We start from the raw sequence: 21,716 nt of genomic DNA, 5'->3' as shown, positions 1-21,716 counted from the left end.
CTAAAAGATGCAAATGAATACCAGCAGACAGCCACTAGAATAGACAGTGCTGGGGTGAGGTGGGCCAGTTACTCTCCCCCTGCTAAAAAAAAAAGTTATCATTCATAATTTTATAAAACCTTATTCCTCAATCACGGCCATTTGAGGCAAGTTCAGTAAGTAGCACAGTGCTTTCCAGCTTGCATCCAGAAGACAAGCGCCTGACTGTGCCTGATACATCCACTGTATGTAGTGTGTTTTTTTAAAGCCTTTCATAACCATGTACCCTTTCTCCACAACAGCTGTATTTTGTGGAGAACCTGCTATTCCAGCTGAGGGGCGACTCAATGGTAAAAGTTTCACCTACAGATCGGAAGTATCTTTTCAGTGCAGACCACCTTTAATACTGATAGGATCTTCAAGACGAATTTGCCAAGCAGATGGTACTTGGAGTGGAATTCAGCCAACATGCATTGGTAATAGTTGCCATTATTTGTTTTTAAGCATATGTGTTTCACATACATGAAATACTTGTTTGGTTGTGTTTGCATGGTTTAGAAGTTGTTCCTGAAACTAGTAAATCACGGGGGGGGGGGGGGAGGAATAAATCACAGTAAAGGTGAGCTATGAGGATCAAGAGTACACAAAGAGAACAAAGAGAAGAAATTTGGTACTAGATCAGCACTAATCAGGAATCAAGGTCAGGTGCAGAGGCAGTAATAGACAGCAGGGGAAGGCTGTGTGTGCTTTTGAACGGATGCTGAAGCACAACTACTAGAAAACCAAGGAGTAACAGTCTGCAAAGTGACTTGTTGGTTAGACGACGTTTTATGGACTCATTATGGATAGGATTCAAAGATCTGTTACAAAGGGAGAGAACAGATTCTGAGGTCACAGGATATGTCTCTTCAACAGTATGAACTGATATGCCCCCAAAAGAATACAGGGCTCTACATGACTGGTTTTTTCCTGTTCAAAACTTTACATCTTGACCTGATGATAGGAGGAATGGATTGTTCAGAATATAGGTGGCTTCTGTTAAATATCTTTTGTGAACACAGTGTCACCTGGATCAGAATTTCCTTTCTCCCTGTTATGAAGAGAAAGGGGGAAAAAGGTACATCACACTCCTGTCACTTACAGAACGCTCTACTTATTGATGTAGCTGTTTGAATGCTTGAGCCAAGATGGCTTCAACTCAGACTTTGCTTCTCTAGCCATCTTTAAAGTATATTTGTATTATGAAGTGGTAGCAGCTGCTGAGTAATTACAACTTAAATATAAGACTTTGTCCTTGAACTATACATTTATTATATTTTGAATTTCCTCATTTTTAGTGCTTAGTCCTAACCATAAGCCTCAATGCTTCGCATTTAACACAGGGTTTTTTTCCTCCCTAAGGATGGATTACATTTTGAGTGTAGAAAATGTTCTAGAGAACGAAGAGATAAAAACTATAGGAGGCCTAACAGCGTCTTTTCTGGTTGCTGGTATTTTATTTTGCATCTTCTTTAGATTGGGGCCCTTTGGGACAGGAAACAATTTTTGCATTGATGTTTCTATGTAACAGTTCTATGCACGTCTACTCAGAAGTACAGCTAGTTGTGTTCAGTGGGGCTTACTCACAGGAAAATGTGCATAGGATTGCAGCCTAATGGCCCAGTACTATGCATTTCTACTCAGAAGTAAGTCTTATTGTGTTCGATGAGGCTTATGCTCAGGAAAGTGTGGATAGGATTGCAGCCTAAATCTTTGGGAAATATTTTGCTGAAAAGTTGTATATTATTTTTATTGTTATTGTTATTATGCCATTTAAAAATACATTTGTTAATGTACCTCACTGGTGGCCTGCTAGAGACAAATTCATGAAGAATATGTCTGTCTGTCTGTCTGTCTGTCTCTCTCTCTCTCTCTCTCTCTCTTTCTCTCTCGGTGCGTGTATAATTTCTGATCAGACAAGAAAACTCAGATTTAAAAGCAAAACTGAAAGTAAGCGACTTGATCCATACCGTAGTGGAGCCAGAAGGGGTGGAGCTGTAAGTGCCACACAGCCCCAAAACTTGCCATGTAAACTGCCCCTCCCCCTTCCTCTCAGAGGCTGACCAGGGGTGAAAGCAGCATGAAGGAGCTGCTTCTGCATTGCTTTCACTCCTCAAAATGGCCCCAAGAATGAGGGAGAGGGACAGCTTATGCGGCGAGTTTTGGAACTGTGCAGCACTTACAGCTCTGCCCGCCCAGCTCTGCTACTGAATCCATAACAGGGCCAATTTATCAGGAATGAAGATCTGTTTCCATATTCCATTGTTGAAGCTGAGAAAATAGTTCATGTAGAAGTCTGAATACATCTGATCCTTTGAGATTCTTAGTGCAGGCTTTCAACATCTTGAAGAATCAGATCAATGTAATTCAAATGCAAATTACCTGTATACCTTACTGATGTCAGGATTTGTCCCAATGGGAATGTAAAGGGTTTCTTTGAGAGATTTTTTTTAATGTGGCCTGATCAAACATATTAGATTTAGAAATTAGTTAGTCCCTAGACAGACAGAAGGAATAGTTCTATTTAAGGTCAGCTTAAGGAATTGCTCCGATGTACTGTTCAATGAGCTGTCTGGTACAATGGATTTCTCAGCTGTAACTATTTTTAAGTGTGACTTTGGATTGAAAGGACTCTTCTTCCCACTCTGTGGATCCATGGAAACAATGGCAGCGTAAGAGCAAAAGAAGAGCCCCAGTGGATGAGGCCAAAGGCCCATATAGTCCTCCCTCCTGTATTTGCAGTGGCCCACCAGCTGCTTGTGGGAGCACACAAGACAAGATACCTGTGTCTTGTTACCATTCCCTTACATCTGTCATTCAAATATAGGCTACCTCTAAAACCTGAATGTTTTAGTAAGCTGAGTCTCCAGGTGTTTGACCCTGCCCCAGGGCCTAGTTTATTTATTGTTTGTTTTAGCACAATGCCATAATTTTACTTCCGAGGCAATATGTGATGTATCTAAGTTCTTCTAGTTGTGGAAGAAGTTCTGTTAATGCAGGGGAAGGGTAATTTTTGCTTATCCCCCTCTTCTTTCTGCAATTCCTTCAATAATCTGTTCCTGATAGTGGCACCCAGGAACAGATATTCAGAGGGCACAGGGGTCTACAGAAGGAAGATTGGTGAAAATCATATCTCCCCCTTGCCCAAATGTAGCTTTTTCTATGAACTAAAGAAATATCACCCTTTGATTCCATCTTTTTTCAGGGCTCATTGTCAGTTGTTCCGGCTTCTTTATACTTGGCTCCCTTTCTCTCATCCACTCACCAAAGTGTTTGTCCCAGAGACTAGAATTTTGCTTTCAAGCATTTTTCCCCCTTGCATTCTTTTTCTTCCGAATAGTTTCCAGGTTGGATTTCTTAGGCTCCTGTATCTTTTCTTATCTTCCTACCTGGCAAGGGGAAAAGTCAGCCAGCTTTCACAATAAGATAGAGAAGTTCCACTGCCTTCTCTGTATCACAAATAATATAGCATTAATGGCAAAGTAACTCAGTCCCATAGAGTTAGGTGACCTTGTCCCTATGGGTAGAATTTGATTTTTATGTTTGCTGTGCTAAACTGATTCAGTGCTCTAAGGTTGAAGGAAATCCTGGTAATGGAACACCATCCATTTATGGTAATAATTCCACTCTGTGACTGTGACTGATCTTTTTCCTTTGAAATAGCTTCACACAGTTAAAAGAATCTTATTTTTGTTCCTCTCACATCTCTTCTCTGCTATAGTGCCCATAGAGCAACCATTAAGAGCATTTTAGTAGTCATCTTAAAATCCTCTTTTTCATCTTAGGAATGACTTAGGAATTGTTAGTGGAACAAGGGGCAGGCAAAGGTTACACTGGCTTGATACCATCAAAACAGATGCAAAGATGAACATACAACAACTGAAAGAAGCTGTGCTTGAAATGGACAGTTCTCGCCTATAAAGTCACCAAGAGTCAGACACGACTAAATGAATAACACACACTGAATATCCTCTAATCAGCCACTGAGAACTTCTAAAAATGGGGGGGGGGGATTGTTAACACTGTGGTTTGATTTACTGTTCATAGAATTAAATAGATGGCATTATAGTTAGTTAAGCAGATTTAAAATACAGCATATGGTTATGTAGATAACCTTCAATGGGTGAAACTCTTGTTTCATGTAATTGTGCTTGTGGAAGTTGAGGGGGCTCCCTTGTTTTGCCAGATTTGGAACAGAGTCAATGGTAAGGGTGGTGGGAAATGGTGTTAGGGTCACCTGTTCAAAGCAACCACATGGGAAGCAGCTGTCCTGATACTGGGACAGTGGTCACGACTCCCCAGATGCCAGTTTGCTTGAACCAAAGGGATCCTCCCCACGAGTAATATCACAAGCAAGGCAAGGGAGACAGGAACAAAAAGTGGTGGAAACCTGCATATCAGGGACAGTGCGCTGGGGCTCTCTCACTGATCAGGAAGAGAACTGTGACTTTCAGAGGAGAAGGGACAGGGTGTGAGTTTCTGTATAGATGTTAAATAGTGCTTAGGTCTTCTGTCCTCTGTGATACCATTCTTAATCCTCTCTCATGGTCTGATCAGGAACATGGCGTTCCTGGCCTGTGGATCTGGGGCCTCTTGTCATCAGCCCAGCAAACAGTTACATTATTGGTCTCACCCATGCTCTCCTGACTACTACTTAGCAACCAGCATACACGTTTAGGTGGGTGTCTCCTGCATGCCTTGAACTAAAGGGAAATAACAAAAATAAAATATTATCTATGTAACACTATGGAGTGTTGCACTCCAGGAAGAACTTGTGCCACATGACATTTCTGAACTTGTAGACCTGCACTTAGACAGCAGCACCTGGACTACAAAAGTATGTGAAATAGTGAGCACATCTCCACCGACAGAAGGAATGTTGGGGGAGCACCCCTGAGCTAGACAGCCTGACCCTACACTGCCCCATTGCCGGTGCTGGGTGTTGCAAACGTGCCGCAAAGCATGCTTGCACCATTCAAAGAGTAAGCAGTGCTGCCGGGCAGACCTGTGCCACCCCGTTGGTGCCGCACTTGGAGATCCAGCCACCGGCAGAGAGCAGATAAGCACTGAGCAGTGTGGGGAAGGTGGCTGGAATGTGGGGGAGACATTTCTGTGTGTGGGAAGGGCAGGGAAGGGTGGAACAGGGGAGGGACAGGCCTGGAAGGGGTTGGGCAAATCCTATCCCCTGTGTCAGGCTTGGAAGCCCTACTTCCCCCAAAGATGGTACTGTCAATCTTGTTCTTGGTATCATTATTCAGTTGCTGCAGCTGCTCTTCTATCTATGCTTACCTTTAAAAAAAAATCAAAAATTGTTTTCTGTTGGTAGGATATTGTTTCATTTTCCCCTTAGCAGACGCACAGTCAAACTGCTGATGAAGTTAAAAGTCCCTGGATTGCTCAAGTACATTTTTTAAAAAATCATATGTTAGGCTCCCATCTGTCTGAGTGCTGAAGCCTTTAAGTTTTGCTTTGTAAATAAGTCTATTATGCATTCCAGTAACAGAATGATTAAAGTGACTGACTAGCATTGAAATTTGAAATCAGGCTAGAAATGTAGAATAGCAAATCCTGCTTCTGGATTATAAGATTATAAATACTTTGCATTGGAAATTACTACTAACTAGCAATTATGACAGATCGGGTGTACTGAGGGCTTGTAGATTGGAAGGACTCTTTTGCACATAAAATTATTTACACGTGCACCTTGCAGAATTGCAGTAAAAAGGAGGCTCTTTGCAATATTGTCCCCGGTACTTCCCATTTCCTTTTGCAAATGGATGGCAACTTTTCATATCTGGATCCTTTCATGGGATATATTAGGGGACTACATTTGGTGGGGAATGAGAGCCCAATCCTGAGCTAGTTAATACCGTCAGTACAAGCGTACTGCCGGTGCTGGGTGTTGCAAGTGTGCCATAAAGCACATCTGTCACACCTGGAGAGGAGGGGTCGCTGGTGCTGGGCCCAGCACCATTCGGCATGGAGCCTCAGTGCCTCTTGAAGGACCAGCTGGTGCACAGGCTTGAGAAGCCCCATTGTTGGATGTGGGGATTTCCCCAGGGGAAGGGGCCACGGGGCAGCTGCCACGGAATTGCTGCTTTGGTGCCACTGCACCTGGCGCTGCCTTTGGAATTGGGCTGTAAAACTAATTGTTGTTCATGGTGATCTTAGCCATGAAGTATCTGGCCAGCCCCTATCTGCTTAGCCCTATCCTAAGTTTGAATTTTTGGGCATTGTGACAGAATATTGGGGCAATGGGAAGTGATTTATTTATATCGGGGGGGGGGGGGAGAGAGAGAGAGAATTTATTTAATATTTCTGTTCTTCTTATGGTTCCGTGTTAGGAATTGCATGGGATGTATAAACCAGCCATATATAGAGCTGAACTAAAGATTAAACTAAAGACTAAACAACATATATTCTTAAATGCATCATAATATAACTAGAGGCTTCAGTTTACTTTTGAGTACCAGTTGTGTGGATAAGGAGTTGTAACAAATAGTCAGTGGTTGTAGCAGATGGCATTTTCAGGATTAAGTAGAGGAATTTCATTCATTCATTTCATGGGAAAATGGTACAGAAAAGTGGAAGGTGGGAAAACTGGGAAAGTGGTCCCAATCTGAATTGCGCCATGCACATCTGATACTCAAGAATAAACTGGAGGCTATATCTTCACAATGGTGCATTTAGCAGTACAATTTTGAAGTTACCATAGTGTTGAATCTTTAATTTTTGAGTATTTTTATGTGCCTTCGTAAGAATAAGAAGATAAAGCCTGGCTCAATCAAATGAGTACAGGTGGTGCCTTGGTGTCTGCAGGGGATCTGTTCCCGGACCCCTCACGGATACCAAAAAACTGCGGATAAAAAATCCGCAGTAAAGACCCCCCCTAAAGCTTCCAAAGGTAAGCTTCCCGTGGAAGCCCCCGTGGAAGCTTCCTTGAGCCTCAGAAAGCCTTCAAAACTGGAAGTGACATTTAAAGGCCTTTTGAGGCTTCAAGTTGGGCCAAATCTGGCTCAGTGTGGGTCTGGGGGACCTGCATTGAGCCAGATTTGCAGACACAAAATTTGCAGATAAGTTGACTCAGCCAGTATTCCTTTAGCAAAATTTGCTTTTGAGAAAAACAGAATGTGACAAGATGCTCAAGTAGTTAATAGTTCAAATCATCATGGCTTCATGTTTGAAGGCTCCTGTGGGAGAAGGCATAGGCTAGGCTCTCCGAACACAATCTGCAGGCCACATCTGGCCCATCAAAACATTCTAACGGATTTAGGATCAAATCCTATCCAACTTTCCAGCCCTATTGTAGCCATACCAATGGGATGTGCACTCCACCATGTAGTGGGAGGGTATTAATAGAGGACTCCACAAAGTGAGGGAACAATTGTCTCCTTACCTCAGGGCTGCATTGCAGCTGCACCAGCACTAGAAAGTTGGATAGGATTGGATCCTCAGTGCCTAATGGCATTATAATATGTGCAGCCTTCTCACTCTTCCCTTTTCTCCCTCTGAGTTTTGCACCTTCTTCCTTCTGTTGAATGAAGCACCTGCTGGGCTAGGCCACTTCAACTGAGACCCCAGCTAAGAGAAGAATGAGCAAACCCACAGCTGCAAATACTGCAGAAATTTTTATCCTGTTGTAAATATTCCTAAATGTTATGCGTAAGATGTATATATTATATAACTGAACTGCTCTGACCCACCATAACAAGAATTGCACCGTAACGAGAGTGCAATCCTGAAGGAGTGCTCCACTATTGTAGCGCCTGCTGAGCTGTCGCAAACATACTGTAAGGCACATTCATAATGACTTGTGATTTGGCAGGGAGACCTGTGCCATCCCGCCAACGCTGCATCCTAACCAAGGGCCACTGGTGGGCATAGGATTTGCACTGACTGGCACAAGGGCATGGGGAGGGCATGGGGAGAATGCATTTGGGAGCAGGTAGAGGGTGGAATGGGGGCCGATTAATCCCAGGAGGAGGCAGAATTGGCTGAGGCCTCCTCCGCCATATCCTATCCTCACTCTCAGATCAGGAAGCCTTACACAAGGCAGCTCAATCTTCTACCAGCTGTATAGCTGGCAGAGTTCCAAGTAGCCCCATATATCCCAAATATATAACCCCAAAATATCCCCCCCCCAAAACCCAAAATATTCCATTCCTCTGAGGAGATCTTCAGCCTCCTCCTAACCTGCACTGGATATAGTGTAGGCCGTGCTGCCTGACTGCACCAGCACTGGTTAGCATTGGGCTATCAGTGACTTGGCCCTAGCAGCCAAAAATTTGGAAACTCTGGCATAGCCTGTAGGTTATGTGTGAGAACTACCCCGAAATCTGGAGGAATCTGTCATTGTGCAAAAAAACCCAAGTCAACACAGATAATTCTTGGCTACAGTTGTGGTCTTGTTGGATCCAAAAAGCAAAGAGATATGCTTCATCCCTTAGAACAGGGGTGTCCAAACTTTTTGGCAGGAGGGCCGCATCATCTCTCTGACATTGTGTTGCGGGGCCAGAAAAAAAAAAAGAATTAATTTACATTTCAAATTTGAGTAAATTTACATAAATGACTATATTAGAGATGGAACTTATATGAATGAATGAAAGTCTTGCAATAGCTCAAGGCCTATAAAAGGCCTTGCACAAAGCAAGGCCAACCTTTCCTTCACTGCCACTGCTGCACCACAGATGGGAAACAGCAAGCAGTGGAGGGAGCCCTCATACCACAGCTCACGTGAGAGGTTGAACAGTCGCCCTCATGCTGAGAGCAGTTGTGTTGGACCAGCATGGGCTCCAGCAAGTCTCTGGAGGGCCAGAGGCTCATTGGAGACTGGGGGCTCCCTGTGGGACAGATTAGGAGTCCTCGAAGGCCACAAGTGGCCCCCGAGCTGGGGTTTGGGCACCCCTGCCTTAGAAGGACATCAACCAAAGCAATATTAAAGGCAGTATTAAAGCTGTATTAAAGACTGGTAGAAATGTACTGTTCCTTAGCATCTGAGTGTAGCATTTAAAACCTGATATGATTGTACTGGTTACATGACCATCGAAGGACAATAAAATTTAAGATGCCTTCTTAACTACTCAAATTTATTTTGGAGAAAGAACATAGTCAGTATTCTGAAGTGATAGAAGGGTAATTTGGTAATCATAAATGAAGATAATCCCTGTAATAATGTTTGTATTCAGTTTGTAGGATTTACGGTATTTAAAGCCATATGCCTATTGAGATAAATAAAGTGTCTTACAGGTCACCTAAGAAAGATAAGTTCAGTTGGATCCACTTTCTGCTATGACTTTTTTAAAGAGACTTCTAATTTACTGTATATTAACATTCTCTGAAACTTTGCAAACAATGGTAGAAAACCAATTTGTGTTTGCATAATAACCTCCTAATCCACCCCCTTCCATTTTGATTGCAGATCCTGCTCATAACAGTTGCCCAGACCCTGGGACGCCACATTATGGAATACAAAATAGTTCTAAAGGCTATGAGGTAATGATATTTTGTATTACCTGACTCTGTTTAATTGGGCCATTTGATTTTTTTGTATGGCTTAGGAATTGTTTTAGTTTGCTAGGAACAAAGGTTTTGTGTTCATTTATTCTTCAACATAAAAAGACCACCTTTATCTTAAAATGAATTCTCTCAACATTTGGAAAACAGCTTCTCCATTAATTTCACTGGATCCTTTAGTTAAAATGAGAAGCCATCTTACCATCCTCCCAATAATCATAACATAAGCAATTGTGTCGGTGTTGTTTTTTCCCCCAGGTAAAACAAAATGAGAGCCATAAGCATAGCAAGAGCATGGTCCAGAATGATGATTCTTCACTTAACAGTTTTGATCTTTGTGTGAGATCCCAACAGATAATTTGTCAAGTGATTTCAGTTAACTAGTGAATTGTGATGAATTTCAAGCACAAATATTGAAGTAAAGATTACTCTGCATGTTGGCCAATGCACTGCTTGATTGTGTGCTCTCCATATAATCCCTCAATTATGCATGAGGCATTAGCTTGAGGGTCTGTCTTGAGAGCAATTGAGGAATCGTTACAAAAGTACATAAACACCACAGCTGAGTTACTGCTCGGCAGATTTATGAATACATCAAGTTAAATTGTACCACAGTAAAAATTGAAAAGGTTATAAGGTAATTAAGAAGTCAGTAATTCCATGTGCCTGATCTGGAGTTTTGACTCCCGTCACAGCTTCTGTCTTTCTCATCAACATAATATGTAATCATTTCCTAGATTTTAAAAATTGAGTAATTATCTGTCTTCTCCTCCTCTCCCATTTTCTGCTGGTAGAAATGGGAAAAAAGTAGTGCGACCAACATTTAGCATGGTTTGCTGTTTTTTTTTCCCTTAGTGCAATAACTTCATCTTGAAATTCTATACAGAATGTTGGTAGATATGTCCTATTTGTAACTATAACTGCTGGACAAATCACCATGGACCTTGTCTGCGTAGTGGCAAGAGCTATTTTGCTATCAGAGTGTCCTGAGCCAATCACACTTGAAAGACTTTTTTCTTACCCTTCTGCTTTGATTAACTAAAATTTGAAAGTACCCATTGCTGATGTGCATATTTCCTCAAAATTGACTGGACAAATTTTTATTTAGCTTGTTTTAAAGGCTATCAATGCTCATGTATACAGTAATCACAGTAATGGTTCTCACAGGCTTAGCTTCTGCGGATGCAGTCCTCAGGGACTTGAGTCAGCACAAGTCCCTTGTTCTGACCCAAGAGTGTCACAAAAGTGCCATAAAGCACTTTTGCACCACCCTGCTGGGAGTTGGAGTGGAGCACAGACATGCACCTGCCTCCCTGCACCATCGCAGGCCCCAGGAACAGTATGAGTTGTGCTGGCCAAGCTTGACTGGCACAGGTCAGGGAGGGCGTGGGGAGGTTATGCCAGATCCTGACCCCTGTTCCTGGATGGTGCCAAGCAACCTCTGGCTGCTGCTCAGGTCTGTGCCATTTCCTGAAGTGGCTCAGATCTGAGTAGACCCATTAGGGCTGCTGCAGCACAACATAGGGTAAGGGGAAGCGATTCCCCTTTCCTCGAGCTGCACTGCTTTTGGCCCCAACTTGGGCTGGATACAGCGCAGGCCTGCTGGCCTACCTGTTCCAGCACAAGTTAGGATTGGGCTATTAGATGAACAATTAGTGTGAAATTATCCCATTTCATAACATTATCACAATTTTTCACCCTACACAGGCAGGAGGGAAGGAAGATGGCTATATTTTAAGCATAGCCAGAACTATCCTCCATGCAGATGGATTTTATGAATTCATCTTACAGAAATTTCAAATAAGCAAAAACATCCAAAATGATATTTTGCATGCAGTGGTAAAGAAATGCAAAAGTTGAATTCTTAATCAGTTTTCTTTTCTATTAAGTGTTATCTTTCATTTTTTAGGTTGGAAGCAGAGTCTTTTTCAGGTGCAGAAAGGGTTATCATATTCAGGGCTCTACTACACGCATGTGTCTTGCAAATTTAACTTGGAGTGGCATGCAGCCTGAATGCATTCGTAAGTAAAACAATTTTATGGCTTCTTTATATAAAATTATATAGAAGGATTGTATGTCAGTGTGATAGAGAATGACATAAGGGCGTCATAAAAAAATGGGATTTGCTTGTATGATTTAGGGCCCAATCCAACTTTCCAGCTCTAATGCAGCCGCAATGAAGCTGTCACATCAGTCAGGTTTAAGTAAATAAATAATTTTTCATACCTTTCTCCCAGTCCCATTCTCAGAACAATAGAGCAACTACAGGGAAGGGAGAGAGAATTCTTTGTATTCTCTGACCCAGTCAATGTGACTAATGTTTTTGCACTGAAAATTGGAAGGGGGATAAGGAGAAAAAAATCTTCCCTCTCCTTAAAAGGACACTCTTCTTCTGCTGTTTCCACTGCTCCTGCTATGGTCATCAGTACTGCAAAAGGTAAGGGACAGGTGGAGTGTTGGTAGGCAGAGAGGGAAAAATTTCTGGATAAATTGTCCAAGTTCTTTATTATCTGGGGGGAAAAGTTACCAGAAAAGATCTCGGACAAACTTTGAGCGTATTTGGGATGATCTCAAATCAGCTAGTCCATCTTGACACCCCCCCCCCCCACACACACACACACGGCAAAATGGTTACAATCACATCAGTACATTCACATCAAGATTACTTTTTTTCCAATGTTCTGTCAATGCAGACCTGCACGTCACTAACGTCATGGTTCAGAGAAGATGCAAGTTACCGGAAGGCATTGGAAACTATCTTATTGTGCTTGCTCAAAATTGAGAATAATTTTAGGAATTCTCCTATTTAAACCAGAATTCAGGATGAGTGGAATGCAGGGCGAAACTTATCCAAAGAATAATAAAGGAACAGATTGTGGGATCCCTAGAAATAGTTGTCCATGTATCTGCTTCTAAATGCAGCCTATTATTATTCAAGTATCCTTTTACATTGGTGTCTTGCCCAAGCTAAGGAGAGATCGCTCTGTGGTCTTTTCAGTATCACAGACTGCTTTAAATGCCAATTCAGGTCCAGCCTATTTATACACAGATTTTTTATACATAGATTTGACTCAACACGAATAGCCCCTGCAAATGAGAAGGAATGTGCTGTTCCATGGAAAAGGGGAAAATGCATTCCTTTAAAATCAGTTTAAAAAACTGAACAGTCCTTTAACAATAGCCTCCTTAATGAGAGGGCGGGCAGCTGGGTGACAATCCATCAGTCCTTCTCTCTCCAGCGGACCCCTCCCTTCCCCCTGAGCATGTGAAAGAAAGGTGATCACTTTGCATTGGTGAAGGGAGTGGCTGAGTGAAGTACCTTTGTAAGCTCTTGGAGGATGACTGATTGATGAATTGTCTTGTTAATGATTCTTATCTTACATCACAAAGGTCAGCAAGCTGTTTTTAAATCACCAGAGCAAAGAAACTTTGTTTTTAAAATTGATTTGCTATTGTGTGTTTTTTGTCATCCACGTGAGTGCTTAGAATGGAACCCACACGAATAATTAGTCTCAACTTGTAGATTCAATGGCTGATGTGATCATGGCTTCTGACCACAGGGATGGATCTCCTATGGTTCTACCCCTGTCAGCAAAGACAGGAGACAGGAGTGTAGGGTAAATTACTCAGGCTATGAATTAGATATATTTATTTTTCTCATTTTTTTTACTCCTTCCTCCAAGGAGCTCAGGGCAATGAAGATAGTTCCTCTCTTTCTTTTGTCCTCAAAACAACCCTGTGAGGTCGGTGAGGCTGAGAGATAGTGATTGGTCCACGGTCACCCAGGAAGGTTCATGGCTGCGCAGGGATTTGAACGTGGATCTTCCAGGTCTTAAGTTCAACTCCCAAACCACTACGTTATCCTGGCTTTCAATTGTGGACTATTAATAAATTTGGATTTCTGTGACAGTTGGAAGACATCAGTGAGCACCTTTAATAAAGTACATTGACGTGAAACAAGAGCAACCTTAGGTTCTGTTCTTATATCAAATTAACTTTGGAATATCATAACTGAACAGAATAGGGCACTATGAAGAAGAGAAGTAACAGCAGCTTGTATAGCCACTGTAGCATAGTAAAAACCTTTCTATAGAACCTTTATTTTGTAGAGGTTTATAATGAGTTTATTTGGCAGAGAAATCACTATGCAATTTTCAAGGTTCTTTGAGTCACTGAAATGGAAGTGATGCTTGGAGAGATGACAGCTCAGTAATTCACAGTACTGATCACTGCCTAATTTGCAATGGCGTGTGCTTTGGCTTTCTTTCTCTTTTTCTCAGTTACCTTCCTAATAATAGATCTTCAGTGCAGGCTAGGTGCTGTTTTGGATATCTTCATTTTCAGCTTTTTCACAGTTCTTTGTATTATTATTATTAATTATTATTAACATATTTATATACTGCTTTTCAATGAAAATTTCACAAAGCGGTTTACAGAGAAAATCTTTGTACAGGTATGTGCCACTTAAGATGAGGATATGTTCTCCTATCCCTGTTGTAAAGCAATTATGTCATTAAGTGAACATTCAGTCCAATCTATTGCCTTTGTTGTGTAAACAGACACTCCCTGCCAGACACTAGCTCACTGCACAGGCTACTGGGGATAGATTGCCTCTTCTCTGCATTAAGAGCCTCTCTGTTGTGTAAACAGACACTCTGCTACAGGCTATGGGAGACACAACTGCCTCATTAAGAGCATCTTTATTGTGCTTTGACCACTGTTATATATACGGTCCATCATTAAGCGAACCATTGTTAAGCAGCGAACGCCTGTATTGTATCTTTGTCAATAACATATGTGGCAACACAGCACACCAAGCTGTTGATCATACTTTTTGGTTAGAGTAGTAAAATGTTAAACTAACATGCTGTGATTTCTACTTTTCTAACATTTTTTAAAAATAAAACCCTTTCAGCTCATGCTTGCAGACAGCCAGAGACCCCAGCAAATGTGGATGTGAAAGCAATAGATCTTCCAACCTTAGGCTACACTTTGGTGTACACCTGTCAGCCAGGATTTTTTCTTGCTGGTGGTTCAGAACACCGGACATGTAAGCCAGATATGAAATGGACAGGAAAGTCACCTCTCTGTAAAAGTAAGTCACTGAAATTGCATCATTATAATTAATAGCAAAATTTGCTTTTGCTTGATAATAAACTCAATCCTGTTCATTTAAGAAGATGCACTGTGAATAAATCAGGCCTCCTGTCATTTTATATGTTATAGGAAATATATCTTAAGGGGTGATATTATTATCACCATTGTGTGTCACCATTTAGAGAAGAAAACAGCTGCTTACCTATAACTGTTGTTCTTCAAGTGCATGCAGTCCTACATGCAAGTCACGTGCAGTCTAACATTCCTGTTAGGAGTTCGTATATTTATTACCTTAGTGTCTGGTGGACTAAGAATACTCCTTGGTCTTCTATTGTGAAAGAGAAACCATAGGAGGGGCTTTTCCAGGACTCCTGACCCTATCCTATAATTTCCTATCAGGTGGACACTGTGCTTGACCACCCATACAAATGAATGTGTGACCAGAATCAAAGAACTACAAGTAAATAGCTCTCTTATACAGATCAATTCAAGCACAATTTGTATTAATAGTCAAGAAATGTGTTCTTATAAGTACATTTCTTAGTTTGTGTCACTCAAGTGTGTCTCTTTAGTGTTTATTGTACATTTAATAATAAAGAAATTTTGCTTTTTTCGTGATTGACAAGCTTATGGAGTCATGCAAGAATGCTGGGTAAAATAATCTGTATGTTTTTGTTTTTCATTTAAATTAAAAATTTTAAAAGTGCTCATTTAAACTTATATGTTTTGTTTATCAACAAACATATGTTTATCAACAAACATGTCTATATGTTTCTTTCTTAACAACAGCATAAAATCAATAATACAAGGGAGAGAATGGATATAATTCCCCTGGGTAAAATGTACTCTCTGTTGAAGTTCTATAATGTTACTTGATCCAAATCTTTGAAGACAACCTTCATTCCTTATCTTTAAATACTATTCCTACAAGTACAACCTAAATTTGAACATAGCGCCCTGTTGGTACGGTGATATTTTATATATAGTTCCATTGACAGCATTCTTACAAGGCACATCTGGAAGACAATTCCATTAATTTTCATGGAAGAGTTTGAGATATGTTCCAAAATGCATCTTTATTCACCTAACAATCCATAGAAAAAGAAAGATCATAGCTACTCAAGATGGATGCTTTTCTGTAGTCTCAGTTAGCAACATAATGAAGAAGCTATAAAGAAGCCAGAATTGTTGCTACATTCACATGCATAGGTTAATTTTTAGGCCATAGTTCTATAGCAGCAAAATAATGTGAAAGTAACATTCATGCAAAATCATGAGGTCTTATAAGTATCTGCCCTCTCCCAAATTATTTTTTTTAGCTTTGCTGAAACCATGTAAATGAACGCAAGGGTAGTGGTGGAAAGTGCAGTACCTGTACACTGAAGTAGCTTATATACGAGCAGCTATTTATTTGCAGCTATGGCAGTGCGGAGCAGAAAATGGCATAGAGCATGGTTTGCAAATATGGGGCTTCCCACTTTGGAAAGCATGGGTGCTGCAGGTGATATGTGTGGCATTGCTCAACATGCTGCTGCCCCCAATCTTGGTAAAACTATCCTGAGATAGCTTTAAAGTGGAGCGTAGGAGGCGAAGGGCCAGAGAGAGGCCAGACCGGGAAGGAATCCAGCTGGAATGAGGAGTTCTATGAAAGACTAGAACTATTCAATTGTAAAAATCCCTACGGGGGTTTAGAACAGCCTGCCTATGTAAACCGCCTTGGATTAAAGTCTGAGGAGAAATCTGATGACCGAAGAAAGGCGGTATATAAACACCTGTATAAAATAAATAAATAAGATGTACTGCAATGCATGTACTTGACTGGTGCTTTGCCAGACTTTCAACTCAACTTAAGTACATTTTGACATTTGGTCACCACTGGCATGTATTGTGAAGTGTTGTCATTGTCTTGGCTGTTTCCAGTTTATTATACCATTAATGAAACATAATGTAATAGTAGATTTATAGTGTCTATGTATCATAATAATGGTCATACAGATACAGTATCTTTTCTAATATAAGGCTCTCTGTTACAGCACTGTGACTGATATAAAACCACTCTTTTTAATTTTTTTAGACATGGGGATACTAATTATGTCTGTGATCAACAAGCTTGCCATAATACAGATGTTGGACTCCCAACAGATTGCCTTTTTTCCTGACAAGTGTGTAGAATTGTGTAGAATTATATCTGCTTGAATATGTAATGCAGGCTTTAGTTATATCTGCTATAAATGGTAGGCATATTGGAGAACACACAGTTGCCTCAGTCAAGCATTATGTATCAGCATTCTATACAGAAAACAGTATGTTCCTAAAAATGATAATTTGTCTTTTTACTTGTAGGTAAAGGAGTGAGAGAAGTTAATGAAACAATAACTAAAACTCCAGGTTTGTATACGAGAACAGTTTTAGATCTAAATATATTAAATTGCTCTGTAGCCCAGTTTTTCTCATATAGTAACATTATTTTAACTGGATTATTTCATTAACAATATGAAGCCAAAAGAGTGGCTTACAAAACCTGCCATCTGAGACTGATAATAAAATGGCACTTTAAAAAAATGCCATCATACAATGCCTTCTTCTGTGGCATTATCCAATAATGTTTCTATGGCCTACCATAGCGTACTTCTCACTGAGGTAGTAAACCTCTGTCTGGCTTGTGGTCTGAGTTTTATCACCTCAGTGAGAACTAGACCTATGTTTAAAAGAGTAACTATGTGTATGAAAAAAAGGAGCTAGATAGATTTGCTTTATATCAGACAATGTACTATAATGGAGAGCCTTATAATGAAAATAGAATTTGATTATACTGAGGTTCAGTTAAAAGTATACAGTATTTTGTAGTTTATCCACATACCTTAAATCTAAAAATGATTTTTTTTTAAAGTTTCATGTATACTTTTGCTTAAACTTATATAACATTATATGAATAGGCTTTGAATTCAGTGCAGTTGCCTCATGTGAATATTTTTAACCCTTATAGAAAATCAATACCACCTGTTTTTCAACAGTAGTTGATGCCAATTGGTAATACTTAGGAAGGTTATTACCTTGGCTAGACATATGACTGGAGAATGGAGATAGTGAGACATTCTTCAGTCAGTCCTTATGATACTGATTCAAGGCCACTCCCCACCTTTGGTTGATGCCAAAGGGTCCTTTCACATGCACAAGTTGTTTTCCAAGGAACGGAAGGGCTGGTTGATAATTTATGCTCTATGCTAGAGCATGGCACCAAAAAAGGTGACACAGAATCCAGATGTTCTGTTCTTGCATTTCAGGTAACATGAGAACCGTTTATAGCAGTGGTCGCCAAACTTGCAACTGCTGTCCGACAGAAAAGCAGTCCCTGTTTGGACCTGCTTCTTGTCTCCTGAGTAGGTCTGGGCACCAGGATGCTCTGGGCAGTCGTGTCTGTTTTCCGGCGTCCCAGAAGGCACATCTGGGCAGACACAACTGCCCAGAGCATCCCAGCTCCCAGATCTACTCAGAAGACAAGCAACGCAGAGGCAGAATAGTAAACTGTGTTCACAGAGCGGAGGACTTTCCCCAAACCCTGAATCTGGCCCCTGAGCTGGGGTTTGGAGGAGCCGCGTTTATAGGATGATAACTGAAATAGCACTGCATTAATTCTTCTGCTAGTGTGTGTACAAACATTGCTGAACAGCAAAGCAAGTATTTTTCACCCGTTTATAATTTTTTGAGTGGATCCAGCCCATGACCTGGTATAATTCTTATTGCACAAGATTTCCCCTATTCTTCTAGCCTGCAGTGCTATAACTGAAATGTAAACTGATGCCTGGAGGGAAGAAGACTTGGATTGCCATGAGTCTTTTTGGTTAGCTGGGGCTGGCTCTGAAATAGTATGGTGGAGAAGGATGCCAGCTCTTCCATTCTACTGTGGACATATCCTGCAGTGTAAACTGCACTCCTGGTTGGCACCTGATTGTGGATACCCAGTGTGACTGGCTGTTCACAAAAAGGACCCAAATTTACACTGCAGATAGTGTGCAATGAAGAAGGGAGGTCTTGCACCACTCTTTCACCAAATCATTTCTGTGCTATCTCAGCCAACTGAGTTTGAACTGCAAACTACATTAGACTGTACATTGTTTTCAACTTCTGCCTAAGCAAATTCTTTGTGCAGAAAATAAATTCCTTGTGCAGTGTCATTAATACCTCTTGATCACTCACCTATTGAAGCTGAGCCGCCTTCTCACTATCATCAACTATAAGAAGGTTTAGGAATACCAGTTACCAGTACATTTGTTTTTCCTCAGTTTTTGTCAGTCTTACAGTCTTTGCAATGTCTTCTGTGTTGAATGTGCAGGATGTCTTTTTATTTAAAAAAATTGACATGTAAAATGTGCTTCTTATGTCTTAACTGCCAACAAATTTGTCATCTGAGATTATGACAAGATGAACTAATTTGAGATACAATTCCAAGACATTTTCTTCATACTAATCCCTAACCTTACTTTCCTGGAGGTTTTGCTTTCCTTTCTCTCATACCACAAAACCAATGGATATTCAGCTTTTACCAGATCCTGGTCTCTCATTGTTACCTTCTTTAGGCTGTCCCTTTCAGGCACGTTTGAATTACATATGGTCAAGGCTCATTGATTCAGTGAGATCTAAGTGTGTGTAACTGTGCACTATTTTAGGTTAATACAGATCTTAACAGTGTCAGCAAGTGCGCAAGTACATATAATTAACTCCAGGAATGTAGTGATAGGCTAGTTCTGTCAGGCAGACAGACCTAATACTAACTTGAATAAACAAATTCCTCCTCTCGCCTCTGTGGTTTCAGACCATTATTTTTGTACAATGGGTTTTTATCCAGTGTCATACAAGGATGATTTCAACTTCACTAAATATAAGACAGTTTTGAATGTTTCTAATTTGTCCCTGACATATAGAGAATTTTTAAAAGATCTCTTCACATAAATGTCACAAATGACTGCATTTCTCTGTAAAAACATGTTGAACAACATTTTGAATTTTCCAAAAACTGGGGGTGTTCCCCTTCAGAAAAGGGTGACATTGATTTTTTAATGTAGTTTCATCATAATTTGCACAGGGATGGAGAGGATCCAATATACCTTTTCAAGAAGATTGTGGATTAGAGAAAGAGAGAGAGCTTGCAAGTGTGATTTTGTCCTCAAAAATACCTAACTTTTTTGGTTCAAAAAAAAAAAGAAAACACTTTATTCCAAAAGGAATTAGAATAGTTACTGGTATATATACGAAATGTTAATACTGTACAAAAAGTTATGTTACAGCATTCATACAGGTTCATATTTAATATCATTAAATGCCTGAATTATAACATGTCCTGGACACTAGATTTGTTTTTGTCCTTCTAACCTTTTCTCTGTTGGATTTTAAAACACCTAACAGCCAGGAGTTTAATCCTCAGCTACTGCTCTGGCTATTTCCTTCAGGATGACTATAAAAACAAGGAAACAGCCCCTTGTGACACGCCATTGGGTGATGACTTCTTTTCATAGCATTTCATGATTGTGCACTTTGTCTGCACATTAATGTACGGGCATAGATACAGGAGCTGGCAATGTCTAGTAATTCTGGAAAGTAATTCTGGCATTATGGAATGTCTGGTAGTGTCCTTTTCAGAGATGCATTGAAACTGAAGGGTATTGTATTTTTGAAACAGAGCACATTGTAGATAGCTCTGATTTTGAAATGGATAACTGCTTCCTGTTCAGCTTGTATGCTTTGAAGTCTTGCAGACTTGATGGACAGGATTGACACAGAATGGACAGGGAGGAATGGAATTCTTTGCTGTCATGTAGGGAAAGCAAAGAACAACCATCTCCATAAAATAATGTATGGCCATAATTAAGGTCCTACCTAGGCAAAAACTATGCTAAAAATTAGTTCTCTGAAGACCACCATTGGTATTATTACCTGTTCTATATTGTTATATATCATTGGGATATAACTGGACAGTCAATGATTGCATCTTATTCATAGGGACACTTTTTTCATTCATTTCACTTCACAGTCCTGTGTTCAACCTGGTAGGTCACAAGTTGGCCATTTGTGCCCTATACTCAGCTGTGATGCTTGAATGTTAGGAAATGTGCACATCCTTCACTCCTATCGATACCTGTGTATTACTGTCTTTGCTGGGGAGACAAACCACATACAGTTTCTTAACATTACAGGCAATTCCCTACACATATCCTGAGTTGGTTTTGGGAAACAGTAACATGAAGAGCATTCCACAGAAACCTTAGTTGAGATCAAAACAATTGCTGAATCTCAATCTATACTTCATATAGGAAAACCGATTTATCCATGGAAGGGACAGGGTTAGCACATGTGTGAATAATTTGCACAATCATTAATTCCTAAGACAATTCCTATGGTAGGAATTTGACAATTTGACGAATTTTTGACAACAGAAATTTGACAATGAGACCCTCTTACTTGCTGTGTTGGGCTGTTTCAAATAAAAGAGATTTACTCCAACAGGGTTTTTAAAGCAGCCCAGGCAGTTAAACAATCTTGCACTGGGGTTGACGAGATATAACAAGTTGGATTACTGTCGGCCCTGTTGAAAGCATTTTGATATGGACCAGTTTTCATTCACACAAGTCAGTAATCTATCAGATTTTAAACATTCAAAATGGGTAAGTTTAGGAATTTTCAGTTTAATCCTGCAAATCTGCACTCATTTACTTTTACATGAGCCTGACTGAAATCAGTGAAACTTAGCCATGTATAGCTTTTGTCAGGAGGATGCCAAACTGCCTTATTTGATAGCACAAAAGAATTTTGTTACCTATATATTGCATTAAAACCAACCAATGATTTCAGTGATGTTCTGACACATAAACCTAAGTAAGTACCAAGAATACATTCAATGGAAATAAAAAGATACATTTTCTATGAAGTCTTTGTGAAGAAACTAAAAAGAGAACAAAAAAAGCAATTGGCTCTAGACTCACAACTACTTTTATTACAGCAATAAAATGCCACAGTACATCAAGATTCACCAGAAGTTCATATATTTTATTATCTTTGATATTATAAATATTTCAGCATAGCAGGGTGACTGG

The 21,716-nt window shown here is 40.3% G+C and overlaps 1 protein-coding gene across 1 annotated transcript in view; it reads left to right on the top strand.

Annotated features, from left to right (window-relative positions):
• Nucleotides 1–21,716, top strand: part of CSMD1 (CUB and Sushi multiple domains 1) — a 947,002-nt gene that overhangs the window by 917,239 nt on the left and 8,047 nt on the right. Inside the window, exons 61-65 of the mRNA XM_066622693.1 lie at nucleotides 282–455; nucleotides 9,437–9,510; nucleotides 11,441–11,552; nucleotides 14,447–14,626; nucleotides 16,972–17,016. Of these exons, the coding sequence (XP_066478790.1) occupies nucleotides 282–455; nucleotides 9,437–9,510; nucleotides 11,441–11,552; nucleotides 14,447–14,626; nucleotides 16,972–17,016 (585 nt within the window). The remainder of the gene's footprint in view (nucleotides 1–281; nucleotides 456–9,436; nucleotides 9,511–11,440; nucleotides 11,553–14,446; nucleotides 14,627–16,971; nucleotides 17,017–21,716) is intronic.

Source organism: Tiliqua scincoides, chromosome 1 (assembly GCF_035046505.1).
Source record: "Tiliqua scincoides isolate rTilSci1 chromosome 1, rTilSci1.hap2, whole genome shotgun sequence".
Classification (NCBI taxonomy): Eukaryota; Metazoa; Chordata; class Lepidosauria; order Squamata; family Scincidae; genus Tiliqua; species Tiliqua scincoides.
The sequence above is the reverse complement of the archived record's forward strand: the minus strand, read 5'-3'. Positions and strand labels throughout refer to the sequence as shown.